The sequence below is a fragment of the Hydra vulgaris genome, chromosome 06 (assembly GCF_038396675.1).
Source record: "Hydra vulgaris chromosome 06, alternate assembly HydraT2T_AEP".
Lineage (NCBI taxonomy): Eukaryota > Metazoa > Cnidaria > Hydrozoa > Anthoathecata > Hydridae > Hydra > Hydra vulgaris.
Window position 1 is genome coordinate 22,255,518 of NC_088925.1, and position 24,483 is coordinate 22,280,000.

General features: G+C 29.3%; 3 protein-coding genes across 4 annotated transcripts in view; 2 read left to right on the forward strand and 1 right to left on the reverse strand.

Moving 5' to 3' along the window:
- The window catches only part of LOC100204981 (proliferation-associated protein 2G4), a 122,131-nt gene that overhangs the window by 23,156 nt on the left and 74,492 nt on the right, over positions 1 to 24,483 (forward strand). The window lies entirely within an intron of this gene.
- The window catches only part of LOC100204440 (WD repeat-containing protein 86), a 31,862-nt gene that overhangs the window by 2,576 nt on the left and 4,803 nt on the right, over positions 1 to 24,483 (reverse strand). For both annotated transcript variants that reach the window (XM_065799588.1, XM_065799589.1), the window contains exons 3-4: positions 10,011 to 10,146; positions 9,825 to 9,928 (exon numbers count right to left, since the gene is read on the reverse strand). In XM_065799588.1, coding sequence (XP_065655660.1) covers positions 9,825 to 9,928; positions 10,011 to 10,146 — 240 coding nt within the window. The remainder of the gene's footprint in view (positions 1 to 9,824; positions 9,929 to 10,010; positions 10,147 to 24,483) is intronic.
- LOC136082062 (acyl-coenzyme A diphosphatase FITM2-like) lies at positions 8,991 to 9,683 on the forward strand (the record flags this gene model as incomplete). Its single annotated transcript, XM_065800640.1, is given in 2 exon segments — positions 8,991 to 9,383; positions 9,386 to 9,683. Coding segments are annotated over 2 exon segments (648 nt in total), but the record flags the coding sequence as incomplete, so codon positions are not given.

The following is a 24,483-nucleotide window of genomic DNA, read 5'->3' on the forward strand; positions in this document are numbered from 1 at the left end:
AATTCCAATATCAATTTTGCAATTCTAATTTTACTCCTTCAGTTTGATATATTAAAATATCAACTATTTTTATTTTTAGAACTTAAATATGAAGACTACAAACTCTATCACGTTGACAAGCCTGGTCCGTTGACCCAAAGATCTTTTCAAAGATGGGTGCAGTATGGGGGGTCAAACCACCCATCATTTAAATGGGGTGGTCAATACAGGGGTCAAAGGACCGGTGGGATAATAAAAAATTTTCATGTCTACAATTAACAGAAATATTTGCAGATATGAAAGTAGACATAAATGTGTGTGTATATATATATATATATATATATATATATATATATATATATATATTTACTTTGTAAATAGTTTTTGTTTTCTTAAACATTATGTATATATATATGTATATATATATATATATATATATATATATATATATATATATATATATATACATATATGTATATATATATATATATATATACATATATATATACATATATATATATATACATTTATATATATATTTATATATATCTATATATATTTATATATATATATACTTTTAATATATATACACACACCCACACACACACACACACACACACACACACACACACACACACACACACACACACACACACACACACACACACACACACACACACACACACACACGCACGCACACACACACACGCACAACGTTTGTATATATATATATGTATAATTTTTTTTTGTTGTGGTTTTATTTATTTTGTAAATAATTTTTCTTTAACAGTATGTATATATATATCAGCCCTCGGCATTAGGAAAAATTAGGTCAGCAATTTAATATCGACCTTGAACTGTTTGAGTTTGGCAATAATAATTGATACAAAGAAGTTATCATAAAACATAGAAGTGAGGTAGGCGCTTTTTTGCTGTCCTTAAACACAGTCGTCAATTCTGATGGTTGATATATATACATATATATATATATCTATATATATATATATATATATATATATATATATATATATATATATATATATATAGATATATATCTATATATATACATATATATCTATACATTCTATGATTTTGTTTGATTTTCTGATTTTTCAAGTTAAAATTGATTTATTTTGTACTCACATTTAATAAACAAAATTTATGAAAACGCAATTTGATTTTTAAAAAATTATTGAATTTGTTATTAAATTGTGTCATTGTTTTTATTACTTTAGATTAAAATATGCTGACCGACATTTTTTTAAACATCTTTTTTTTTGATAAACATCTTAAGATCATTTCAAAATTTTCAAAATCTTTCAAAAAAAATTTTTTTTTTGTTGGTCAGAATCAATAGATTTAAATAAATCTTTTATTTTAAAAATTGTTACCTTGAAAATTTTAATAAAATTGGTTTATTTTTCATTTAATAGTTTTTGACCTTTTTGTAAATTTTTTGGTTTTGGTAAATCTTTTTGACCAGTTGTTAAATTAATGAATTAAATTTTAAAGGTTTTTATATCACTTCTAAAGTAATTGCATTTATATTTTTAGCTTTACATTTGCATTGATTTCATAGCTCTTTTAAATAGTTTAATTCAATTTCTTTATAGATAAGAAACAAAATAAAATTTAAAATTTTGTTTTTCTTTTTTATTAGCAGTAAGCAACCTGTTATACGGGTTAGTAATAAATAAAAATGTTATTTTATTTAAAAGAGTCTATATTTATTTATCAAAATTATAATTACTTCTCTTAGTTATTAAGCTGTAGGCATTTTTTTTCATCATTAAATTTAAATTGTGCATATTTTTATATAATTTAAATTTTTCTTTAACTATTTAATTTAGTTTGCTTTTTAAATTTTCTTAAAATTACAATTTATAAAAGTTACTTGATTTTTTCCTTTTGTTTACTTTAAAGTAATAGTAAGTAACTTAAAAGAAAAGGTTGCAATTCCTAAGTTTCTTTTACATTCATTTGTGACTACAGTAGTAATACTGCTGGTATTATGTTTCACAATAGTGAAACTGAAATGAATTATGTTGGGCTTGAAGAAGTCATCAGTGTAAATGCTACTAGGCAACTTGAAAATAATTGTCATCGAAATGAGAAAAATAGAACTAGGCGAGATGAAATTAATCGTTGTCAAAGTGAGAGAAATAGAGCTAGACGAGATGAAATTAATCGCCATCGAAATGAGAGAAACAGAGCTAGACGAGATGAAATTAATCATCGTCAAAATGAGTGGAAAAGAGCTAGACAAGCAAAAATTCATTTGAGCCCTAATGAGAATAATGTACGAAATGCTATGAGACAAGGTAGAATGCATTGTATAGCAAGAAGTAATATTATTCCAGATAATAATTATTTAGGAAAAATGAACCAGATCTGTCAACATTGTGGTGCTAAAAAATTTCCTAATGAAAGTTATTTTCTATGTTGCCACAATGGAAAGGTAGTTTTACCTCCTCTTTTACCATTTCCGCAAGCTTTACAAGAATTATTTACAGGGAATTGTATAGATCATAGTTCCAATATGAGCTATCTAAAATAAATTATAATGCCTGTCTTTCTTTTGCTTCATTAACAGCTAATGTGGTTCAACCTTTGAATTGTGGGCCACCATGTTTTAGAATATGTGGTCAAGTTTTTCATCGTATAGGTAATCTTCGGCCAGATCAAGATATTCCTCCAACATATTGTCAACTGTATATCTATGACCCACTTACAGCAGTAAACTTTAGAATGCAACAACATGGCAATGATCTTTGCTTACATATTTTAATGTTTCATTTGCAAACTATAGTAAGAGAAGAAAATCCATTTACTCTTGCATTTGAACACATGGTTGAAGTGGAAGATGAAGAAATTCGTCAAGCAGCTATAGAAGGTCACTTCGTCTCAGTTGTAAAAATGTCTTTACTTGAAGGGCAAGATAGACGTCGCTGTAACGTCTCATTGCATAATGAAGTTGCAGTTGTATTTGTTGGTGAAGATGGTGCTCCACCTGCTTCCAGGGAAGTTGTTATTTACCTAAGAGGCCATCCTCTTAAAACTATATCAAGTATGTCTGCCAACTTAGATCCTATGGTTTATCCTCTATTTTTTCCCAAGAGAAGATGTTGGTTGGCATAATCAATTGGTTCACAACCCTGAACATGCTACATTGGTTAGAAATCATGTTACTCTATCTTAGTATTTCAATTATAGACTTTCAGTTAGACAATTTTTTTCTTCGATCTTTAATGGCAAGAAACTGTTTCAGCAATATGCTGTTGATGCATATGTCAAAATTGAAGGCCAGCACCTTACTTTGATCAGAAATAACCAAAACAAACTGAGAAGCGAGCAGTATGATGTCTAACATGAACATATAAACAACCTAAGAACTTTCTTTATCCTTAGTGTTATTATTATTTTTGCTCTTTGAATGAGATAATTAAACAAGTTGGCTTTTCATTAAAGATAAATATATTGGTTTCAAAAATGGTTACCATAGCCAAAGTGCTCATAAAATTAAGTAGTTTTTAAAAATCTTTCTATTTTGTTCATTTTTAATTTTTTTTTTTTTTACTTTTTACTAATTTTTCTATAACTTCCTACTAATATAGAATCAAATTAAAAATTTTTTAATGTATGTTTAATCGTCGTCCCTATCGGTAATAAATATCTTTAAATTTAATATGGTTTTCTTTACAATAGACTATGTTTGGCTCCTCGGTCCTGTAGATCGCGGCTATTATAACTGATTGGGAAAAGTGCCTTCAACGTTAATTGTTTATTAAGAAAAATATTTTTCATAACGATTTTTTTTTTTAATTTTTGTTACATATTTAACTATTTATCATGTAAATAAATTTGTTTGAAAAAAAATGTGAACACAATTTTAAATATATAATTTTTGCAACTGTTTTATATGGTTTCAAAATTTTTTGTATACCCTTTTCAGCTCATTAGGCCTTGTAAATAAAAAAAGCAATTCCTTTTATTCAACACTTTTAAACTAATTATTCACCTTTATGTGAATACATTTATCGATTTTGCTCAAATTTGTATTCACGTAAAGCATAACAATTACTTCAAAAATGTAGAGTAAAGTGAATGCTTTTTTTATTAACCTGACTTATACAAAAATTAATAAAAAGTTTTAAATAAAACTAATAATTTTAACTCAAACGCAAGACAAAATATATTCCGGACATTTTTCACTAAATATTTTCTGCATTAGCATAAATTTGGATTGGATGAATGCTGAAATGAATTTATGTTGATATACTTTAACTATAAAGTAAATCAACATATTCGTTTACCGTATTTTTTAAAATTACTTTAATTTCTGCTGGATTATTAAAAAAAAAGATAGCTCGAGTTATAAGCTTTGATAATATAGGAGTCGTATCCAAGGATCAGCCTACTCCGTAATTGCGGATATATTAGAGTTTTTCCGGATATCCAAAACAACTTCTACAAGTTTTGGTATAATTTTTGTGAATATTTATTTTTTAAGCCTCACTCATCACTCTTAGAAAAATAAAGAAAAGTTTAAAAAAAATTAGAAACTACTCAGCTAAAACCAAAATTAAGAGGAAGAAAAGGGAAAATATATTCCGGATTTTTTAAATTTATACCGCGTTTCCATCAGATTGGGAATTTAGGCTGATGTCGGCTCGGCTAGCGAGTAAAAAAAAAAAAAAAAGCTCCATCATTTCAAAAGTTTCTTAGATTCATTGCAATAACCTTGTATGGCTGTAAATACAGAATTCTTTCTTATTCCTTTACTTTTTTTTATTATAAGTATAAAATTTAAATTTGTACAACAGAACTTTTAGATTAGTTTAAATTGCAACAAACAAAAATTGTAAAAACACAGTTGGAATACAAATAAATCACCGTGAATATTTCGTGAAAAAAATTACACACAATAAATATTCACCAATAGTCTGTAGTCTCAAATAAAAAAATCAAAATATGAGATTTACGTTGTAAACTATCAATTTACAACATAATTCTCATATTTGGATTTTTACGTTTTAACTCGTCGACAAAGTACTCTAACAAATCGTCGTCAAAACACTCCTTCGGACCTTCTATTGCAATCATCATCAAGCTTTCTAATGTGCTTTGGCTTAGCTGATTTCGAAGACGGTTTTTAACTATTTTTAATTTTGAAAAAAATCTTTCAACGCAAGCTACACTCAAAGGAAATATAAGGAGTAACTTAGTCAAAAACATACTATTAGCATAAACACTTATCAAAACAGGGTCATTATTAATCACTTTCCATAACTCTTGAGGCGTAAAATTGTTTCTTGACTTAATTAAATTTTTTACTATCTCTTGATCTTTATTTTTCGATATACGTATATCGATGCTGTTTTCCCATTCTCTGCGTTTAGTAAATAACATAATTTTGAAACTTTCAAATTCGGTTTTTATCTCAGTTTCTGAGATATCTGGAACTTAAATGTGTAATGCTCCAAATTTGTTACTGCATTTTGGTTTGCCATAGTGAGCTATAAGTTGCTTTAAGCTTTCTTCACCATAACTAGAAAGTTGGCTGAGTGTTTTAGGCAATCGTCTTGGGTCAAAAATCGAAAGCGATTGCCAAAATTCCATTTGCGCGAAAGTGTTTTTTAGTTCACTTTTAAAACTATTTACAAAAGATCTAAAAATGTTTAACTCAAACTCACTTAGGTCAAAGTTTTTATTTTTTTTTAATCGGCTTGTGGCTGGTAACGAAAAAATTATTTCATCAGTCGCTGATTTCATTTCAATAAAATTTTTTTCCGTGAAATGCTTTCGTCGAGTACCCGAAACTAAATCATTTAAACTATGATTTGCTTGATTGACATAAGTTGGAATGTCGCTGAGACTAATTCCTACTTGCGAACTTTGTAGTGCTAGCACAAGTGGGCGAATCGCTTCAAACACATCTAAGAGCATTAATATTGTTGCAATGTTAGATTGTGAACTCGCTTACATAAATAGCCCGAGTGCTTCTGCTTCTTTTTGTTCGGTGTAACATGTTGACAAAGCTTGTAAAATTGGTTTATAACCTTTGAACACAACTAAACAAGCTCGATCGTGTGCAATCCAACGAGTTACACTCTATTACAATCCATAGATTTCGGAGCATTCTTGCAACAAATGCATGGCTAGTGTGCGGTATTTAAAAAACTTCCATAGGTTAAGTAAAAAAATATCTACCTCCATAATAGTAGGAAAGTCTTTCAAAATATGTTTAAAACATAACGCAAGTTTGTGACTTGTACACCCAATCCAAACACACAGTGGCACAGCATCTTCAATGTAAGTTTTTAAACCTCTTTTTACACCAGAATTGACGCTTGTTGTGTCCATACAAGCAAAGCGAGCATTTTTAAATGAGATATTGTTAGCTCTAAAAAAATTTTGAATAACATCAAAAACATTTGGAGCTAATAGACTAGAACCGGTGAGCTTACTTAAAGGAACTATCCCTATAAAATTTTCTTTAACGATGCCGTTGTGTTCGAAAGTGGCATGTATAGTTAACTGTTCAATCGAAGTAATGTCAGAAGTTTCATCCGAATAAAAAGAAAAACTCCCACCTCTTCTAAGTGACTGGAGTAAAGGATTTTTGACAAAATCAAAGATAATGTTTATATACTTTGCAATATATTTTAGAGACATATATGTTGCGTTTGCTGGGCCAGACAAAACGTGCGCCTTAAATTCCTTACAACCACACGCAGCAATAAGTTCAATAATGTCTGAAAAATTATGAGTATGTGCCCAGTTTTTCCTGATTAACAAATGCGTGACTCTAAAGAAGGTTTTAATAACGAAGCGAGAGTTACTTGTTTTTAATGTTTCTTTTGCAAGAGTATTTTCACGCAGCATTTTCCAGATACTTGAGTCTTGCTTAGATATTTCATCAAAAGCTTGTTTAATTTTTAAAGCTATAGTATGCCTATGTGTATTTAAGTGATCTTTCGCACGCTCCGAGGGGTGATCTGCAAATTTGCCAGGGTTTTCAATAAATGCACGATTACTTTTTTTTCCAGGGGCAAACGATATGCAAACTTTACAAAACCAACCTTGTTTTGATGACGAATAAAAAAAATCGGGAAAAAACATCTCATACTTTTCTGCTGTTTTATTTCGTAGGTCATCAACATCTTTGATTGGTATTTGCGCTGGTGTGACTTTGTTTTTTTTTCTTTTTCCAAGAACTGAAGTTAAAGGAACTGCGTATACATCGTTTTCGCTTTCAGCTAATGTAGACTGATGAGGACTTTTACTTATTGCTGATGTAGGCTGAAGAGGACTTTCATTTACTACTGATTTAGACGGGTGTGGACTTTCACTTACTGATGATGTAGACTGATGAGGACTTTCACTTACTGCTGATGTAGGCTGAAGAGAACTTTCATTTACTACTGATTTAGACTGATGTGGACTTTCACTTACTGATGATGTAGACTGATGAGGACTTTCACTTACTGCTGATGTAGGCTGAAGAGGACTTTCATTTACTACTGATTTAGACTGATGAGGACTTTCACTTACTGATGATGTAGACTGATGAGGACTTTCACTTACTGCTGATGTAGGCTGAAGAGGACTTTCATTTACTACTGATTTAGACTGATGAGGACTTTCACTTACTGATGATGTAGACTGATGAGGACGTTCGCTAACAATAGATGCAGGGTGATGAGGACTTTTGCTTACTACTGATTTCCATTGTTGACTATAGTTTTGCACACTTGTTGTTTCTTTATGTTTCTCAAATAACGTTACAATATTTTTTGATTGAATTTTGTTATATTTTTTTTTTAAATAGTATTTTCCATTATTTGAAGGCATTTTTGTTGTCGCTTTTATTTTATTGACTTAAATCGAAATTACTAATAGAACGTCAAAGATTTCAAGAATATAAGAAAAGGTCAAAGATTTCAAGAATATAAGAAAAGGTCTTTGAAGCGAAACGTTTTTCAATAGAATGGAAATTTGTTCGAATAGAATGGATAAAAAGTTAAAAAAATTTGCGTTGTTAAAAAAGGTTTCGTTACTTTAGTCAAATAAAACGTCTATATTTTATGAGTAAATTTTTTGGTCAAATAAAATGTTTGTAAGAAAAACTTTCACTGTATTTTACAATTAAATTCAATAAACAACTACGGCCGGGGGAGATTCGCAAGTAAATCATAGCGACAAATTTCTCTAAGTTGTAACTTTGAGTAAAATGTGTAAATTAAAAAAAAAATTGATTTTTGTATTTGTTAATTTTGTTTTAGTAAATTAAACTTTATGTTTATTAAAATTTTTGATTTGTAAATTTTAAAAAAAATTGTAAAAACTTATGTAAATGTAGTATTTTTTTTTTGTTTTACGCAAATAATTTTTAACATTTACAAACACAAATGATTTAACTTAATTAATAATAAAATGCTTACACTAAAATGCTTTACCAGCAAATTTAATTTACTAACAGAATTTTTAATTACCTTAATAAAAACTTTTTATTCTTTTTTATTTAATGAAATTTTGAAATGACATTTACATCCACCAAAGTCATTTTTTGAATAATTACTGTGCTAAAATCTTTGTTATATTCTTAACTAAAGATAAACAGCTTTCGTTAGTTTAAAATTTTTGTATTGTAAATAAAAAGTCTAAAATAAAAACACGAATAAAAAAACAAAGTAACAAGCGAAATAAAAAACAAAGAATAACTGACGTCGTCAATTAAAAAATACAGTTTTTATTTTATTTTTGAAGAAATTGCCGCGCTTTTTGAATGACTTTGAATTGAATTACTTCCTTCGCTTTTTCTTTAGTAAAGAAAGTAATCGTTTTCGTTCAACTAAATTATTTTCTTCATTTACTAAGTATTTCTACATTTCTTGAGTAACACTTAAAATCTAAGTCTGTTAATAACAGGATTAAAGGTTGTTTTTTTAATAATTTTTTGAACTTTGGGAAATTTAAAAAAATTGGGAATTCCGCATCAGGCTAGTTAACACTCTGTCAATGTATTTTTTGTGAAAAAAGGATGGGGCTGGACCAGTGGTTTGTTATTTGCATTTTTACTATCTTTGCTATCAAAACAAAAGCAGAGTAATGTTATTGTTTGTTTTAAGAACTTATCAAGAATCTTTGTTCTTACTCTAACATGGTACCTTTTTACTTCAATTTTTGAAACTATTGAGTCATATACTGGAAACTGCGTTGGTGACAAAAATTTGAATATAAAAGAAGTTTGTCAAAATAGTGGATTTTTATGGAATGGTTTTGATATTTAAGGTCATTGTTTTTTGTTAACATATTGTGCATTGGTTATAAATGAAGAGCTTCTTGCTACCATGAATGTAGTCATACAAATAAACAATAATGACAATAATAAATTAAAAAAACTTATAAATTCCTTGGTTTCGATTTTTCTGTTATGTTGTTTGATTGTTTTATTGAATTTTTCTCTGCTAGTTTATTGTTACTTATGTTACTTTGGGAAATTATGCTGTTTTTTACATGTGCTTATTTCCATACACTTATGCAAAAGTTTTTAGGAGTGTGTTTTGGTCTTTTAGCATATTTTATATGCTACAGAGTTATATTCATTTTAAAACATCCTTTAGTCTCATGTGAGCCAGGGGAATTTCTTATTATATAAATATGTATATATTATATATTAATAAAATTAAATCATCAAAAAAAAAAAATAATAATAAAAAATAAAAATAAAATTATTTTAGGCTGCTTAACTGTAGCTTTACCTAATACTTGATTAGTACAATTTTCCTACATTTGTCATGTAAAAATACTAGTTTAATTTATAAAAAAATGTTACAACTTACAACAACAGCATTAACTGCACCTCGATGACCTTTAAAAATACGTTTGCATGAACCTGATTTTGCATCATATGCTCTAGCAGTACAATCTCCTGATCCAGTTATGACTTTAACAGATTGTTTTAATAAAGTTTTAATTTTTTATTATAATAATTAGTAGCCAACATAAAATAAAGAAATTTCACTTACGCACGCCATTAACAATAACCATGCAACCAATCGTGTGGGTATGCCCTTTATAAATTCTAGTACAGTCCCCAATCTCTGCAACCCAACAACGAACTGTGTGATCACAACTTGCAGAAAATAACAATCTGTTAACAAGCTGAAATAATCAATACAGCTTTAAATATCAATGACAATTTTAAATACAGTTTAAACACCAAAATAAAAAAATAAAAAAAACATTAGTAAACTTATTTTAAAAAAATGATAACAACAAGCTTTGTTGATATTATTTTTTAAAACATCACTGAATCAAAAGCAAACTAAAAAACTTAATCATTTTGATTAAAATTTTAAGTACTGATTTTTATTTCTATATATTTTTATAATACTACATATATATTATTACTGTTATTACTGTGAGGGGTCATCCATAAATGATGTCAGTGTTTTTTCTCAATTTTTCGGCTCCCCCTCCCCCCTTTGTCAAACTGTCAATTTTTGGCCAACCCCCCGTTATATATGATGTCAGTTTTTGTGTACTCCCCCTAAAAAACAATAAAAATGCTTACAAACTATTGATATTTTTTTGGACTAAATTATACATTTATATAATAGTAGAAATCATCAAATTATATTATATAATAGTCGATATCTCATTAAATAATCAACGAAGCAAATAATATTTTATATCTTTAATATAATCTTCCCATGGTTGTTGAAGTGATCATCGATTGAAACAATAGGTAGTAAATGCTCTCTGCGCTCAAAAAGGATATCGCATTCTTGAGGTACAATTAAATTCGTTGCGTCAACTTCATTTTCTAGATAACCATTCAGCAGTTTCCGAACTCTTCTGCAAGGCGATGACTGCCGAAAATTCTTTCTGACGCTTAGCAGCGATACGAACAGGTTGGACCCTTTTGATTAGAGGGAGTGTTATAACAGAAGAATGGATAGAAGCGTGCTTTTTCAACATAGCTTGAGAGGCAAAGTACGAGGAAAAATACTTTCAATGTTTAATGCGATGAGCACAAAGACAGGTGATGGAAACAATTCTTTTGCTCCTTCTGAGGCATCTACTGCTTTGAGCCGGTCTTTCGTTTGGTTGACAGGGACAGGTGGCGGAAGAAATCTTGCTCTAATTAGAGTAAAGTAAGAGCTTCTAATAGTCCGACAACAAGAACGATTTTCACATTTCACAATTTGAGTAAAATATTGACTTGTACGAAGATGATCGGCAATCCCACGTTGATCTTGTAATAAAAGGCTCCTTGACTCTAGCTCTGATTTGTCTGGATCAATATACTCTGCAATGGTTGGATAACCGTCAATTTGTGGATCAGACCAAATATCAGCCAAGCCTGTCCAGGAAAACCAAAGTTCTATTTTTCTAAATCTTCATCTATTGTCCTGCCTGATTTAAAAAGATATGTTGGTTATTATAGGTTAAAAATTATATTTATATTTTTACAAATTAACTTTTGTCAATGTAATTACCTTGAGAATCAAGATGAGTTCCGTAATGTTCGTGCGGAAGAATCACCCCAGATAATTCTTTACTTAGAGGTGCCATTCGTCGCTCAGCTCTGTTGAATGCACTGCGGCCTGGAGCGTTTGCCATGATGAAAAAAGCGTCAAGGTTATTCTTCAAGAAATGGTGAATCCCAATTTCAATTACTTTCTGGTATCTGGGATTTCATCGAGTTCTCCATCGATGCTAAACACAACGATAGGCTTAACCATATTAGTTTGAGGATCTCTGGTAACAGAGTCGAATTCTTTGATATCCAAGAGTCGCTGAAAGACTAATCCATGAGCGAAGGCGGTCGAGGATGCGTGTTTTCCTGATCGAACAGCAATGTAGGAAGATCAAGAATAAGTAACACCATCTGTTTTTCCGAGACCATCTTTTTTGATCGTAATTCCAGCGTATACAGATGGTATAAGCTTGTGTTTAGCAGCCACGACCCAGTCGTGGTCCGGGAGAGTTACCCGGTTACTCCAAAGAGTAGTTACTCCAAATGCATCAACAACAACGCCTGTTTTTTGGCTGCTCTAGCCTTGTCGTCTTGGCTAATGAAACATACTTCATCTGGTCCTAAAATAGAACAAACTTCTTCCACATATTTTATAGTTAAACTGCAAAAGAGTCCGTCAACATGTTTTAAATGAGATCCATTCTGAGGACTGATCAATTTAACAAGGACTGTTTTGACGTGCCTTTTGTCTTCTAATGTCCCGTAACTTCTCGGAAGTAGACGAGTATAGAGGGCGCTCTTGCTGATTGTAAATCCAATTTTGTTCATCTCGGATGTCAATTCGTCGAGAGTTTTAATGCTCAAAATAATAAAGAAATATATTTGGATATAATTAATTTTTTTATAGAAAACGGTGTTTATTTCGTAAATTACATTTAAATCAAATCTTGAAATTAGTTGTTAACATTTCAAGGATATTTACAATAGTGCAAGTATTAATTAAGAGTAAAATTTTAACAAATACAATATTAACAAACAAAGCTAAACTATCATTACCCGAAGAACCTCTGACCGACGTCTTTCATCAGCGGACGAACCATGGAGAGCAATATCCATAATCGCCTTCAAAAGAAGAGGTTGATTTACTTCTAATGACGGTCGACCAGGTTTCTTTCTGATTTTTAGTTTTTCTTTTACTTCTGGATGCTCCAAGCAAATTTCCTCCATTCTAGCTTTTTTCAGTTCTCTAGTTTTCTTCTGTTGAGCTTGATCTTTTATTTTTCGGTCAGTTCTTTACATAAATGAGCTAGTTTCTTCTTTTTCTTTTTCAAATCATCCTCTTCAGCTTCAGCAATGAATCCACTTCTCTTTCTAGTCTTCAGTCCAGCAACTTCACAATTTAAAGCTGCATTCTCAGAATTGAGTCAATCTTGAGCCACTGTTCTTGCATTTTTTTGACTTTTCGTGGTCAACAAACTCAAAGTTAATGCACTTTGTTGATCATCAATAACAGATCGCTCAGTGGTGGGCTCAACAAACTATGAGGAATTCTTGTCAAATTCAAGTGGAGTATACTGGGGGCAGACTGTTTTGGAGTATTGGCCCAAAATGATAATTGCTTGCTCTTGAAATTCATTGCCTTTTCATTAAATAAATTGATTAAACACATTACTCTTGATTCAAGATCCTTATGCACCAGTTTCTCTTCTTTTTATGAATTTCATACACTATGGACTTCTTTCTGGATACTAGCCTTTTTTTTATCGGGATAAGCATTTCCATACGAGACCATCAATAAGTTAAGTATTGCGGTTTTATCCATATTTTAATATTGATTTATTTGTATTGTTTACATCACAATCAGAATAATGTATTTAACTCATTGTTAGCGCAAACTTTTTAAAAGAGTTTCTTCAACCCGCTAGGAAGAAATTAGCGTTTCGAATTTTCAATAGACTTTATGTGTTTGCATTGCATCACTTTTTAAAATCAACTAGAGAGCAATTAGAGTTTCGTATTTGAAATGACGACAATTTAGTTTCAAAAAATGACTAATTTATGAGTTTACTTTTATGAGTTTACTTTGAACCACATTATATAATCCGCTGGGGAGCGAATAATGATTGTGAATTTTATATACAAAGAGTTAATATTTCTAACATAATTTGACTCGCAGTCAAATGGTAATAAATAAATAAAACGAGAGTTTTTTTTATTTTACGTTAGTAGCTGTTATTTATTTAATGTCTCTGGGAAACTTATTATATTAATTTATAATATTATATTATAAATAATTTAATAAGAATCTTATGAAATAGTATAAATCATATCTGATAAGTTTATCTGTACCAATTTTGTTTATTTGTTGTTGTTTATTTGCAGCTTAACTGCACATTTTTATTATAAAAAAAAAAAAAACTTATGCAAAAATACTATTACTTTTACATGAACTGCCTATCAAGTAAAGGAAAGAATCCAGAAATGGAGGGATAACCTTAGGCTAATTTATTGTTTCTTTTACATGAACTGCCTATCAAGTAAAGGAAAGAATCCAGAAATGGAGGGCTAACCTTAGGCAACATGACATCTCACTGATGGAGTGCAAAGTCCTATGGCTTACCTTCTCGTTGGTGCACTTCGTTAAGTAAGTTAGACAATTTTGTCTAATTTATGAACGGAATAGCTAAGGCAAGTTATGTATAAAATTCCATAAATTTACAGATATGATGTCTGCAAAGTTTTGAATGAATTTTGAAAATTGAAATTTCTGTGTTCAAATAATTTGCAACATATAGTCAAACTTGGGTACATTAATAGTGCGATAATTTATTTCGAAGAAAAAACGATTTAAGACATCTTTAAAAAATTTAAGACAAATAGATAGATAAGATAATCCGTATAAGTATTTCCATGACTGTTAATCTATGTTATTATGACTGTTTATTTCCATGATTGTTAATCTATGTTAATTCCTTATCTGTTAATCTATGTACTCTCAATTTCCTAATACAAGAGGGAGGGGTGTAATAAAAGTGTGGGTGGGGTTGGGGAGTTTAGTCAAGATTTAATAAACCGGAGGGGGGGGGGTCAGAATTAACACTGAAAGTTTTATTACTTATCAGTAACTAGCATATATTTTTTAATTTTTAAAGCTGACTTTCACTGATTTTGTTTTAGTTTTTAGATATCATTTTTTTGTTAATAACAAGTAAAAGTTAATAAACGGGAGGGGGTCTTAATAAGCTTAGGGTGGGTGGCAAAGTTTCTCAAAAATTAATAAGCGCCCCCCCCCCCCCCATTCAATTATGTACTCTAGAGTACACAATCAAATAAAGCCAAACACAATAAAATAGAACAATTCAACGAGCTTTTCATTCATTATTTTCAAAATTTTCAAAAAAGCTAAAAGCCCTAACCCCATTAAAAAATAAAAATTTATCGTAGATCTTTTATCTTCGATAAATTTATCCATAAAATATTATCGTAGGTGCTGAAAACAATAAATTAGTCGAAACAGTAGACTATAAGCGGTTAAATCTCTTTTTAAATTTATAATAATACTGAAATTATTTAACTAGTCGTTGACTAAAATCTTTTTTGTTTGTGTAAAAATAAATTTTAGATTTATGTTTATTTTGTACGTATTTTGACGTTTTCGGCCTGTTTTATTTGGGTCCACATTGTTCAATTGATAATTTATTAAAGAAAAATAAAATTAATTTATTTTAATAAAAATAATTTAAGTTAATATTTATCATCAAAGTTTTGTTACGCTTAACGTATTATAAATTAAAACATTTGAAAATTTATTTTGTACAAAAAAATTTAAAACATATTCAAACATATTATACTGTTAATTGACTATTTCATGGTACGTCTGCGTTAACCCTCTAAAAAATTCTACTTATGAATTGTTCAAATAATTTGGATTTACAATTTAATTTCTAATAAAATTTTATTATAAGTTAGTTAACGCAACTTTTTATGCAAGAAAAAAAAAAGATAAAAACGTTTTTTTTGGGTGCCAAAAATTTAACGAGATACTTTAAGAAAATATTTCATAAAAAGTCTATGAATTGAAAATATTTAAACACGTAAAAATTTTTAACATCTTTGGAGCTAAATAAGCTACAGAGGTGGTTGAAACCATTTTGAAAATGAAATATAATAAGGAATATAATGCATTTAATATAAAAAATTATTACATTCGCTATAAATATTGCCTAAACTCCCTAATAAGATATAATATCAAATTCTCCGCATTTAATATTAATTTCCCCACAAACAAAACATCATTTCTATACCATTTAGTAGATGTAAATACCGTTAAAATCAGCTCATTAAAACTAAAAAAATAATTTAAATTAACATCATTTTGGCCTCAACACCCTCTCCCCATTATCAATTAGTGTCAAACTTTCCAGCACTCCCTCCCCCCTATATTTACTGACATGATTTATGGATGACCCTTTATATAGTAATCGACCGACGCAGAAAAAATGCCAAAACCAAAATAAACTAAAATTTTGGCTATACTGGTTCAGTAGCGAAACCGCAATTAAAGCAAACATATTACCAAAACTAATATCGAAATTTCGGCTAAACTAAATTAAATTTATTAGAAAATGTTATCTAAATATGCAATTTTTCATTTTTTGTTTATTTAAACGTGTATTATATTGGAATTAATTACACATGTTTCTCAAAGTTGAGTTTTAATACATAAGTGTATTTGAATGTATAAAGTAAGTTAACAACTATTAGATTTTCTCTGTAAAACAAGATTTTTCAAGGTTGTCTGGTGATAATTTGTTTCTTTCATTGCTTAGTATATCTCCACCTGTTGAAAATAACCTTTCCGCATCAGTTGACGTTGGTGTAGGGGTATAAAAAACCTCTTGGCAATTTTATCAAAGCCAGCTTGACATCACTACTCAAACTGTTTTTGTAATTATTATGGGAATGCAAGTGCTGATGCAAGAATCGCTTTTAAAAAACAGTTCATAAAAATTAACAAAATCTTGACCACTTTTTCACAAACATTCCAGTCTTCCCGTGAAAACTCAATACCAGATGATGGCAGCATGATCATTGTTGGGGAAATTACATGTTAAAGAAGCAAAAATTTTTGCAGGATATAAAAAGTCAAGTTCCACCTTGTTGGAACCTCACTTTTTAACCTAAGTAGATTTTTGTTGTTCATCTGGACTTTTTGCTGTTTTTAGAGTTCTGTATAAAACCTGTTTCAGTGGGATGCATAAGCGCAAAGTTTTTGAAAATTCAAAAACTCAACTTCAACTAAACCCATTAAAAAAAGCAGCAGCATTGTCTCTCAAATAAATATCAGTTTTTGAAGAAATGTCAGGGACATCTTTGGGCGCTACTGCAGCTTCCCTCCCCTTCCCCCTCCCCTCTTTTTTTTATTTTACTGTTGATTATGAGAGAGAACTTAATGCTGATTAAGAATCTTAAAAAACATAGGTCTGATAATCAACATTCGATGTTAAAGTTTGAAAAATTACATTAAAAAATATCATTCGCCATTTTTTAATAATGTTTAAACCAAAGTATACTTTTAGAAATCGATCGTTTAGAAAATCTTTTTTTAATTACGCGACCCGGTTTTTATTGCCGTCAAAATTAAATCTTATTTTAATTAATTTAAATGTTTTTATGAATATATATACATATAATTAATTTTTCAAAAATTAATTTAAGATATTTTTAGATGTACATAAATCGACTATTTCGAATCGAATCGAATATTTAGATGTACATCGACTGAAAAATAGGGATCGGCGCAGTTAAATATCTGACAAATATGGATTGGCGCGATTAAATGTACATGCATCGACTGACAAAAAAGGGATTGGCGCAGCTAAATGCACATACATTGACTGACAATTAGGGCTTGATTAAATGTACATAGTTTGGAACAGGATTCGGTTAGGGCCATATATATATAATAACTTAAAATATATATAAATGCAAAGGGAGGGGGAAAGGGTCGAAATAAAAGTCTACATACCTTATGGACAACCCCTTGTGTTACATAAGGGGTTGTCTATAAAGTACGTACGCTTTTATTTCAACTCTCTCCCCTCCCCCTCCCTCGCATTTTTCTATACACTTTTTTGAGTATCTCACACCTCTCTAAAAGTACCTACGCTTTTAATCTACCTACCTAACATTTTATGGTATATTTTTTTAACTTAGTGTCTCTTCACTTTTATAATTGACCTGCCCTCAATCTTATATATGCTATTTGCAGACCCCTTCATCTCATGCGAGCGTACGTATTTTAAAGACGATCCCTAAGTATAATTCTCGTTTCGGCAGTAATTCCGGTCGGAAAATTTATTAACAATTCCGGTAAATCAAATTTTCCGAGCCGGTAAACCCCTAATTATAATCGAGTATGAAAAAGATGGCGAATATTAGGGGTTTTTAGTGTAATTTTTTAAACCTCAGCATCGAATTAGAGCATTTTCTGTTGGTTTTCAGACTTATGTTTTTAAACGATTCTTAATCAGCATAAAATTCTCTATCATAATCAACAATAAAAAAAGAAGGAGGAGAAACTGCAGTAGCGCCCATCTTTGGTTGTTTCTTGAATCTTTTGATAAATGTTTGCTAACAATAATATAATAAAATAATGTCCTTTTACTGAGCTCGATTCAATTTTTGTGCTGATTTCAAACTAGTTGTACATAGCAGATTGAAGCATTTTTGCTATTTGTTTCTTAGACCTAATGTTAAAAAGTTATTATTCTTTTTTTGTGTTTTGTTTGGAAATAGAATTACTTTTTTCTTGTAATTTGGGACTTTTAACTTTGCAGAAACAGGGCTGGTTTTAGCGATAAGAGGATGATGAGTTTTGAGATAAGACGAAAGACCACTGATGGTCTGTAAGTAGGATCATCAGATCTGCAAGATTTTTCTATTGCAAATATTAAAAATGATGTACTAAGGATCATTAATGGGTATTGTAAAATGCTTCCCAACTAAACTTTTTTGACAATTTCTTTCCATTTTATATAATAATGATAAATTAATAGTCATAAGAAAATAATGAGTAGCCATTCCACAGGATTTTTTTTGTCAACATTTTTATATATGAATAACATGATTGTATAGAGCCAAAAAAAAAACTTAAAAAATAAAGGATCTTTTGACTTTAGAAGTTATCGCATTTTTTGTGCTAGAATAACTGATGATTTTTTTGACAAAACATCTTGTCCTTAAGTATGGAAAAATTTGCTGTGTTATCAAAATAAAACAAAAAATATCAAAAATCTAGCGCAAAAATCAAAACAAACGATACGCAAAGGGAAAAAAGCATTGTACCATAATTTCTATATGCAAACCCTAAGTACCAAATCTTCCAGGAAACATTAATAAATACTTGTTTTAAATTGAGGAAAGGCTATAATTGCTACTTTCACATGGACTTATTCAAAAAACACTGTTTTTTTATATATAAATTAACCTTTAAGAATTTTAAACGCTGAGAACAAATAAATTATGCATGAATGTTAAAAAGTCCACATTCCATTAGATTCCTCGTCCCTTTTTTAATATATATAGAAAGTTTCATACAAATTAGATGTATTTTAGTGCTTAGAAAATCTTACTTTCGAAAACTACTTTTGAAAAACCGTGCCTGCGGCAAGTTTTTTATATCAATTATGGTCTCAAGACATGAGTAAATATAATTAAAGCCATATAAAACTTACTACATTCTACATATGGTTGGAAAGAGGTTGAGTCAAATTAATTGATTCAAAATATCTCAAGTTTCTAAAATAATTAAAGAAAAAGATATAAGAGAATAAAGTTTCATTTTTTTTGTCAAACGTATAGTAAGGAAAATATTCATAGAAAAATCTATAAAATAACACAAAATATTGTTATTTTTGTTCACTTTGCGAAGTGAGCACAAAAAGTCTTATTTAAACTATTTAAAGAAACTTTTAAACCACAAAGTTTATGACTTAATTTTAATGGCTAGGACATGACCCAAATTTGACTTGATAAATCTGCGACAATACTATTTTTAAAATATTTTATTTAATGGGAATGCAAAAAAGGTTTTACAATAAAACAAACTAATTTAAAAAATTATATTTCTGTCTTGAAAATTGACGAGTGCTAAAAGGAAGAAAAAAATTTTCTTAAAAGTTAACTTTTTAGTGGGAGGCATATTTTTTGTGTGATCAATGCTTACAATTCAAAATTATGCACACTATTACGGTTATATAATGCAATAATTGATTTTTTCTTAAACCAAAAAAATACTGAATACTTTCAAAAATATTTAGGTTATAAATTACCTTAATTTTTGAATCAAATTATCTCTAAAAACAAAAATCTCAAAAAACTTTTTTTTGTACTATTGTTAACCTGTGGTTCTACTTTTTGCAATAAACAAATAAAAAGTTATTGTATTTTAAGTAATCGGTTGAACAATAGAAGAACATACATCTCAAACTAACTTGTCGCATAAAACGTCAGATCTTTAACTTTAGCCGTGTTATATCGTTTATCGATATTTCGCTCTCAGATGATGAAGTGCCTTCAATTTATCATTATCTAATAAGTTATCATTATCTCTCATCCCAAAATAAGTTAAAAATCTTTAATTAGTAGAAATAGCTTCGAACTTTTTTATTTCTCATCAATTTTAAATTATTGAATAAAAAAAAACTAAGCGGTATAAAAGTTAAAAAAAAAAAAATATTACAATGAACTAAAACCGCACAATCAAAATTTACAGTTAACAGATTTAAACATAATTAAGTGCACTTTATATTTTTTACTGGCTTTGAACTTTTTTAATGCTTTACATTTAGAATCTATTACAAGCAAACTCAAATATTTGTAGCCAAACTTAAATATTGGGAGAAAACAGATTTTAACTACAATGAAATAGCAAGAGATTGTATAATCAGTATTTTTAGTATTTACAAGATTTTGACTTAACCTTTGAGTAGAAGGCATAGCATTACATCTTGACATACTCTCAAGCAGAGGCAATTTTACGGGTGTGTGTGTGTGTTGGGTGTTACATCCCATCCCCCTCAATAAATGTGATTTTTAAGTTATAGTATGTTTTTTGAGGAACATAGTTGGCTAGTCAGATAAAGTTTTTTTACCAATTTGAGCAAAAAAAATTGTAAGAGAAATAATGTCAAAATGTTTTCAAAAAAAAATGCAAATTAGCAATGGTAATTTTAGATTGCACCCAAATATTTATAAAATTCCAAAACATTTTTGAATCCTGTCTGCATTTTTTTCCCACTTATAAACATAAAAATACAGAAAAAGAATTAACTGAAATAGCACTTAATAGAGCCATAACTTTTGTTAAACATTTCATTAAACTACCACACCTAAATAAAAAAGTTCAACTAAGCCTTGAAAAATTGCTGCTGTTTGTATTCATGTAAAAACAGCAATACAGCAGATAAAGAACTATCAAACTTTGAAAAACTTGTTTCAAATAAATATAAACTACAAATATATTTTTAAATTTTTGAATATAAAATCTTTTACTAAATTAACTAAATTTTACTTTGAGCATAAACTCAAAGTAAAATTTAGTTATTTTGGGTAAAACAGTTTCCAGTGAATTTTCAGAAATTTAATATTCTTAACAAAAATATCTTTCAGTAGAAATTATAAAATCTAAAGCTTCAATCTCTAATGCCATAACACCTTGAAAATGATAAAAATAAGTACGATTTTTTTAAGCATTGTTCTATTATCACCAATAGCTAAAAAATTTTTTTCATCTTAGCAACCTTCAGCTATTTTAGCAACCTTCATAACTATTTTTTTTTTTTTTGTGGAATAAGGATATTTAGTTTTAAGTCTCTATTACTCGGTACAAAAAGGCGCTTTTGTTTAAATATTTTTTCAAATTACTCATTTCATAAGAAACTTTTTAGCAATTTTAAACAGGTCCTTTAAAATTGCTGAGTAAATTAAAGATCTTCCTTCTTGCAAAGGCAGCTCTCCAGATTTATTACCAAATGATTGTTCCAATATTAACATACAATTCTAACATCAATCTTAATTTTACAGCAACACACACAGCCAAACTAAGTTCATTTGACAAAAGAGCAAAAAGTATATTGGTAGCCATCACAATCTTAAGGAAATTGCGAAAATGGTCAAAAGAGAGTCATGTTTATTTGTAAAAAAGTGTTTAAATAATGAACTTTATAAAAATTTTACTAATCACTTTGAAACCATTAAACTTAAGAAATGTACCAGGCAAAGAATATTGTTGAGACTTCCGAAAACAAAACTCGAAATGACAAAAAACTCTTTTTACTTTGCAGGAGCAAAACTTTTTAACGAGTTATCTCTTCGGACATTAGAAATACGGCAAAACTAACATTAAACAACCTCTTTCTTTTAAAGCAGCAATGACGTAAACATGACGTCATCATGACGTACACTTTACTAATTTTAATACTTTTTATACTTTTTGTTCTTTTTAGATAATTATAATTTCTGTTTTAAGTTTTAGTTTTTAAACAGGGTACATGTTGAAAACAGTTTTTATAACTGAAAATGTATATCCTGTATAAATATCATTTTTAATTTGATTAAAAAATTTCATTGTCTCTGAATTTTTGTTTTCAGCAGGAACATAATATTGATACTTCTGTGTATGTTTCATAGAATGGAAGAAAGATTAAATTTAATTGTTTATGTTACTTTAATTGAAATACAACTGCAGTAATATGTTTGCAGCATCCTTCCATACCAGCGTTACAATTACAATTTAGCATATAAAACAGCGTTGCAATTACATTTAGCATATAAAAAAACAAACAGTCAAAATATGCTACCCCATGGGTAAAATGGCTACATTTTGACTGTTTTTTTTCTCTCTCAATAATTTGCTAAATATAAGAGCTTGTACAAGAAACTTGTATAAAAGAAACTTGTAGATTTTATTCAAGAATTATTCCTACAAGATGTACATTATATGTAAAAATCAGTAATGTGGCTTTAGAAACTTTAATTAAAATTTCTTAAAGGTAATCATTTATGAAAAATGAAAATATAGTGTAACTAGGCCACTAAACGAAATAGCCTAATTAAACAACAAAACATTTCAATACATGTTTATGAAGTAAAAGGAAAAATCTAGTTTTAATCTTTGTTTTAAAAATCTAGTTTTAGGATTTGAAGTATGTTTCAAATCGTAAAACTAGATTTTTAAAACAAAGTTCAAAATACAAATACAAATACTATAAAATACAAAAATTCCTCAAAAATTACAAAGACATTTTAATGTGTCTGATGATATAATGGTGTCTGGATGTTTTGTGGCCTTCCTGTAAATTATTTTCTTGGAACCAGAGTTTTTGCTGAGATTATGTGTAAAGATGTTCTATCTGAAACATCAAATAGTCCTGCGGGCGCCCATGGTAACCCTAATATTGCCCAGAGAAGTTCACTTTTGTTTGTGAAGGATACTTATGAAGAAGTGTTTTAACGCAGCTAGATCCCAAAGCTTTTCATCCTGCTGATGAAGTGCTTTGTCATTGTTCAATGTTGAGTAATGACAAGCTCTTCATCAGCAGGAATAGCAGTTCTACATGATGTCTGCATATTTTTGGTTATACCACATTGATAATTCCTAAGAGATCTGAAGACTTAGTCAGCATCAGAGACTCTTTCAACTGTAAAGCCAGCAGCAATGGTCTTCATACCCTCTTCCATTCGCTCTATAAGGTAGTTTCTGTGTGAGTAACCATTGATTTGTATGTGCATGGCATATTGCAACTGATTTTTAAAAAATTTGACTAATTTAATAAATAAATCGATAAGTGGCCATATTAACCCAATTTTTAAAATAGTCTTATTACCCCACTTGCCATTAGATAAATTCTTTGAGATTTAAAGTGCGTTTACATAAGTAGCTCATAGAAATCTGGGTAAAATTTTGGCCAAATTGCCCCTCAAACATTTGTCAGCGTTTTTCAAATCTGAAATTATTTTAAAAACTCTAACTTCGAAAAACTCTCAACAACAACAGTATTATTATTATTTTTTTTTTTACAGACATTAAAATGTCAGGTTAACATTATGCTTAAAAAGGTATGTAGTGTGGATACTGCATCTTTAAAACTTTAGCAGATTTTAGCGAAAAACTGATAAATATGTTAAACTGGCTTTATTAACCCATGGTGGTCATATTAACACATTTGACGGTAGGAGAAAGGCGCCTATGGTGACATACTTAACTTTGAAGCTTCATTATTCAGTATCCTGAAGATCAATAATAAAAGTTTTGATATGAATACATTTCTTGTTACATCTAGAACAATAATAACCCTCGGAGTTTTCATCAATTTTTTTTTTTATATTCCTGTTTTAAAAAAAGCACAAGTATGCCATCATAGGCAACCACTGCTCCTATGATAGTATATGGAAAGATGGGGCGGGTTAGGACCAAAAGTAACTTGATGATTTCATTTAACCTTAGAATCTTTCCTAAGAGAAGCCAGAAATTATTCGCAACCATCCTAATTTACCATTTCATGCTACACAGCAGTATTGTAAAGTTTTGCGTATGTGCATAGGATATATTGCGTTTTATGTATTTTTTGGACCAAAAAAAAACTTTTGGAACATCGCTGTTTTTTTATTTTACTTATAAATAAGTTTTTCTTATAAAAAAAAAGGTTTTCTCAAATCGTCAATATTGCAACACATCCAACTCAGCAGTGTGCCATTATGGGAAAAAGTCATCATTTTCATTAAAACAAGCTGTGTCTGCCTTGTTTAAAAGATAAAATTAAAGTAAGTATTCCACATAGTGCACAAAACTTGGATATAAAATGCATCTCTTTCTGCACAGTTAATAATAAAATCACAACCTTAAATATATGAAGGGAATAAAACTACAAAAACACATCCCAAAGTCGATTTTTGTTGATTATAAAAATAATATTTGTGCACAGTTTTCACTAAAACTAATGTAACGTCAGTAT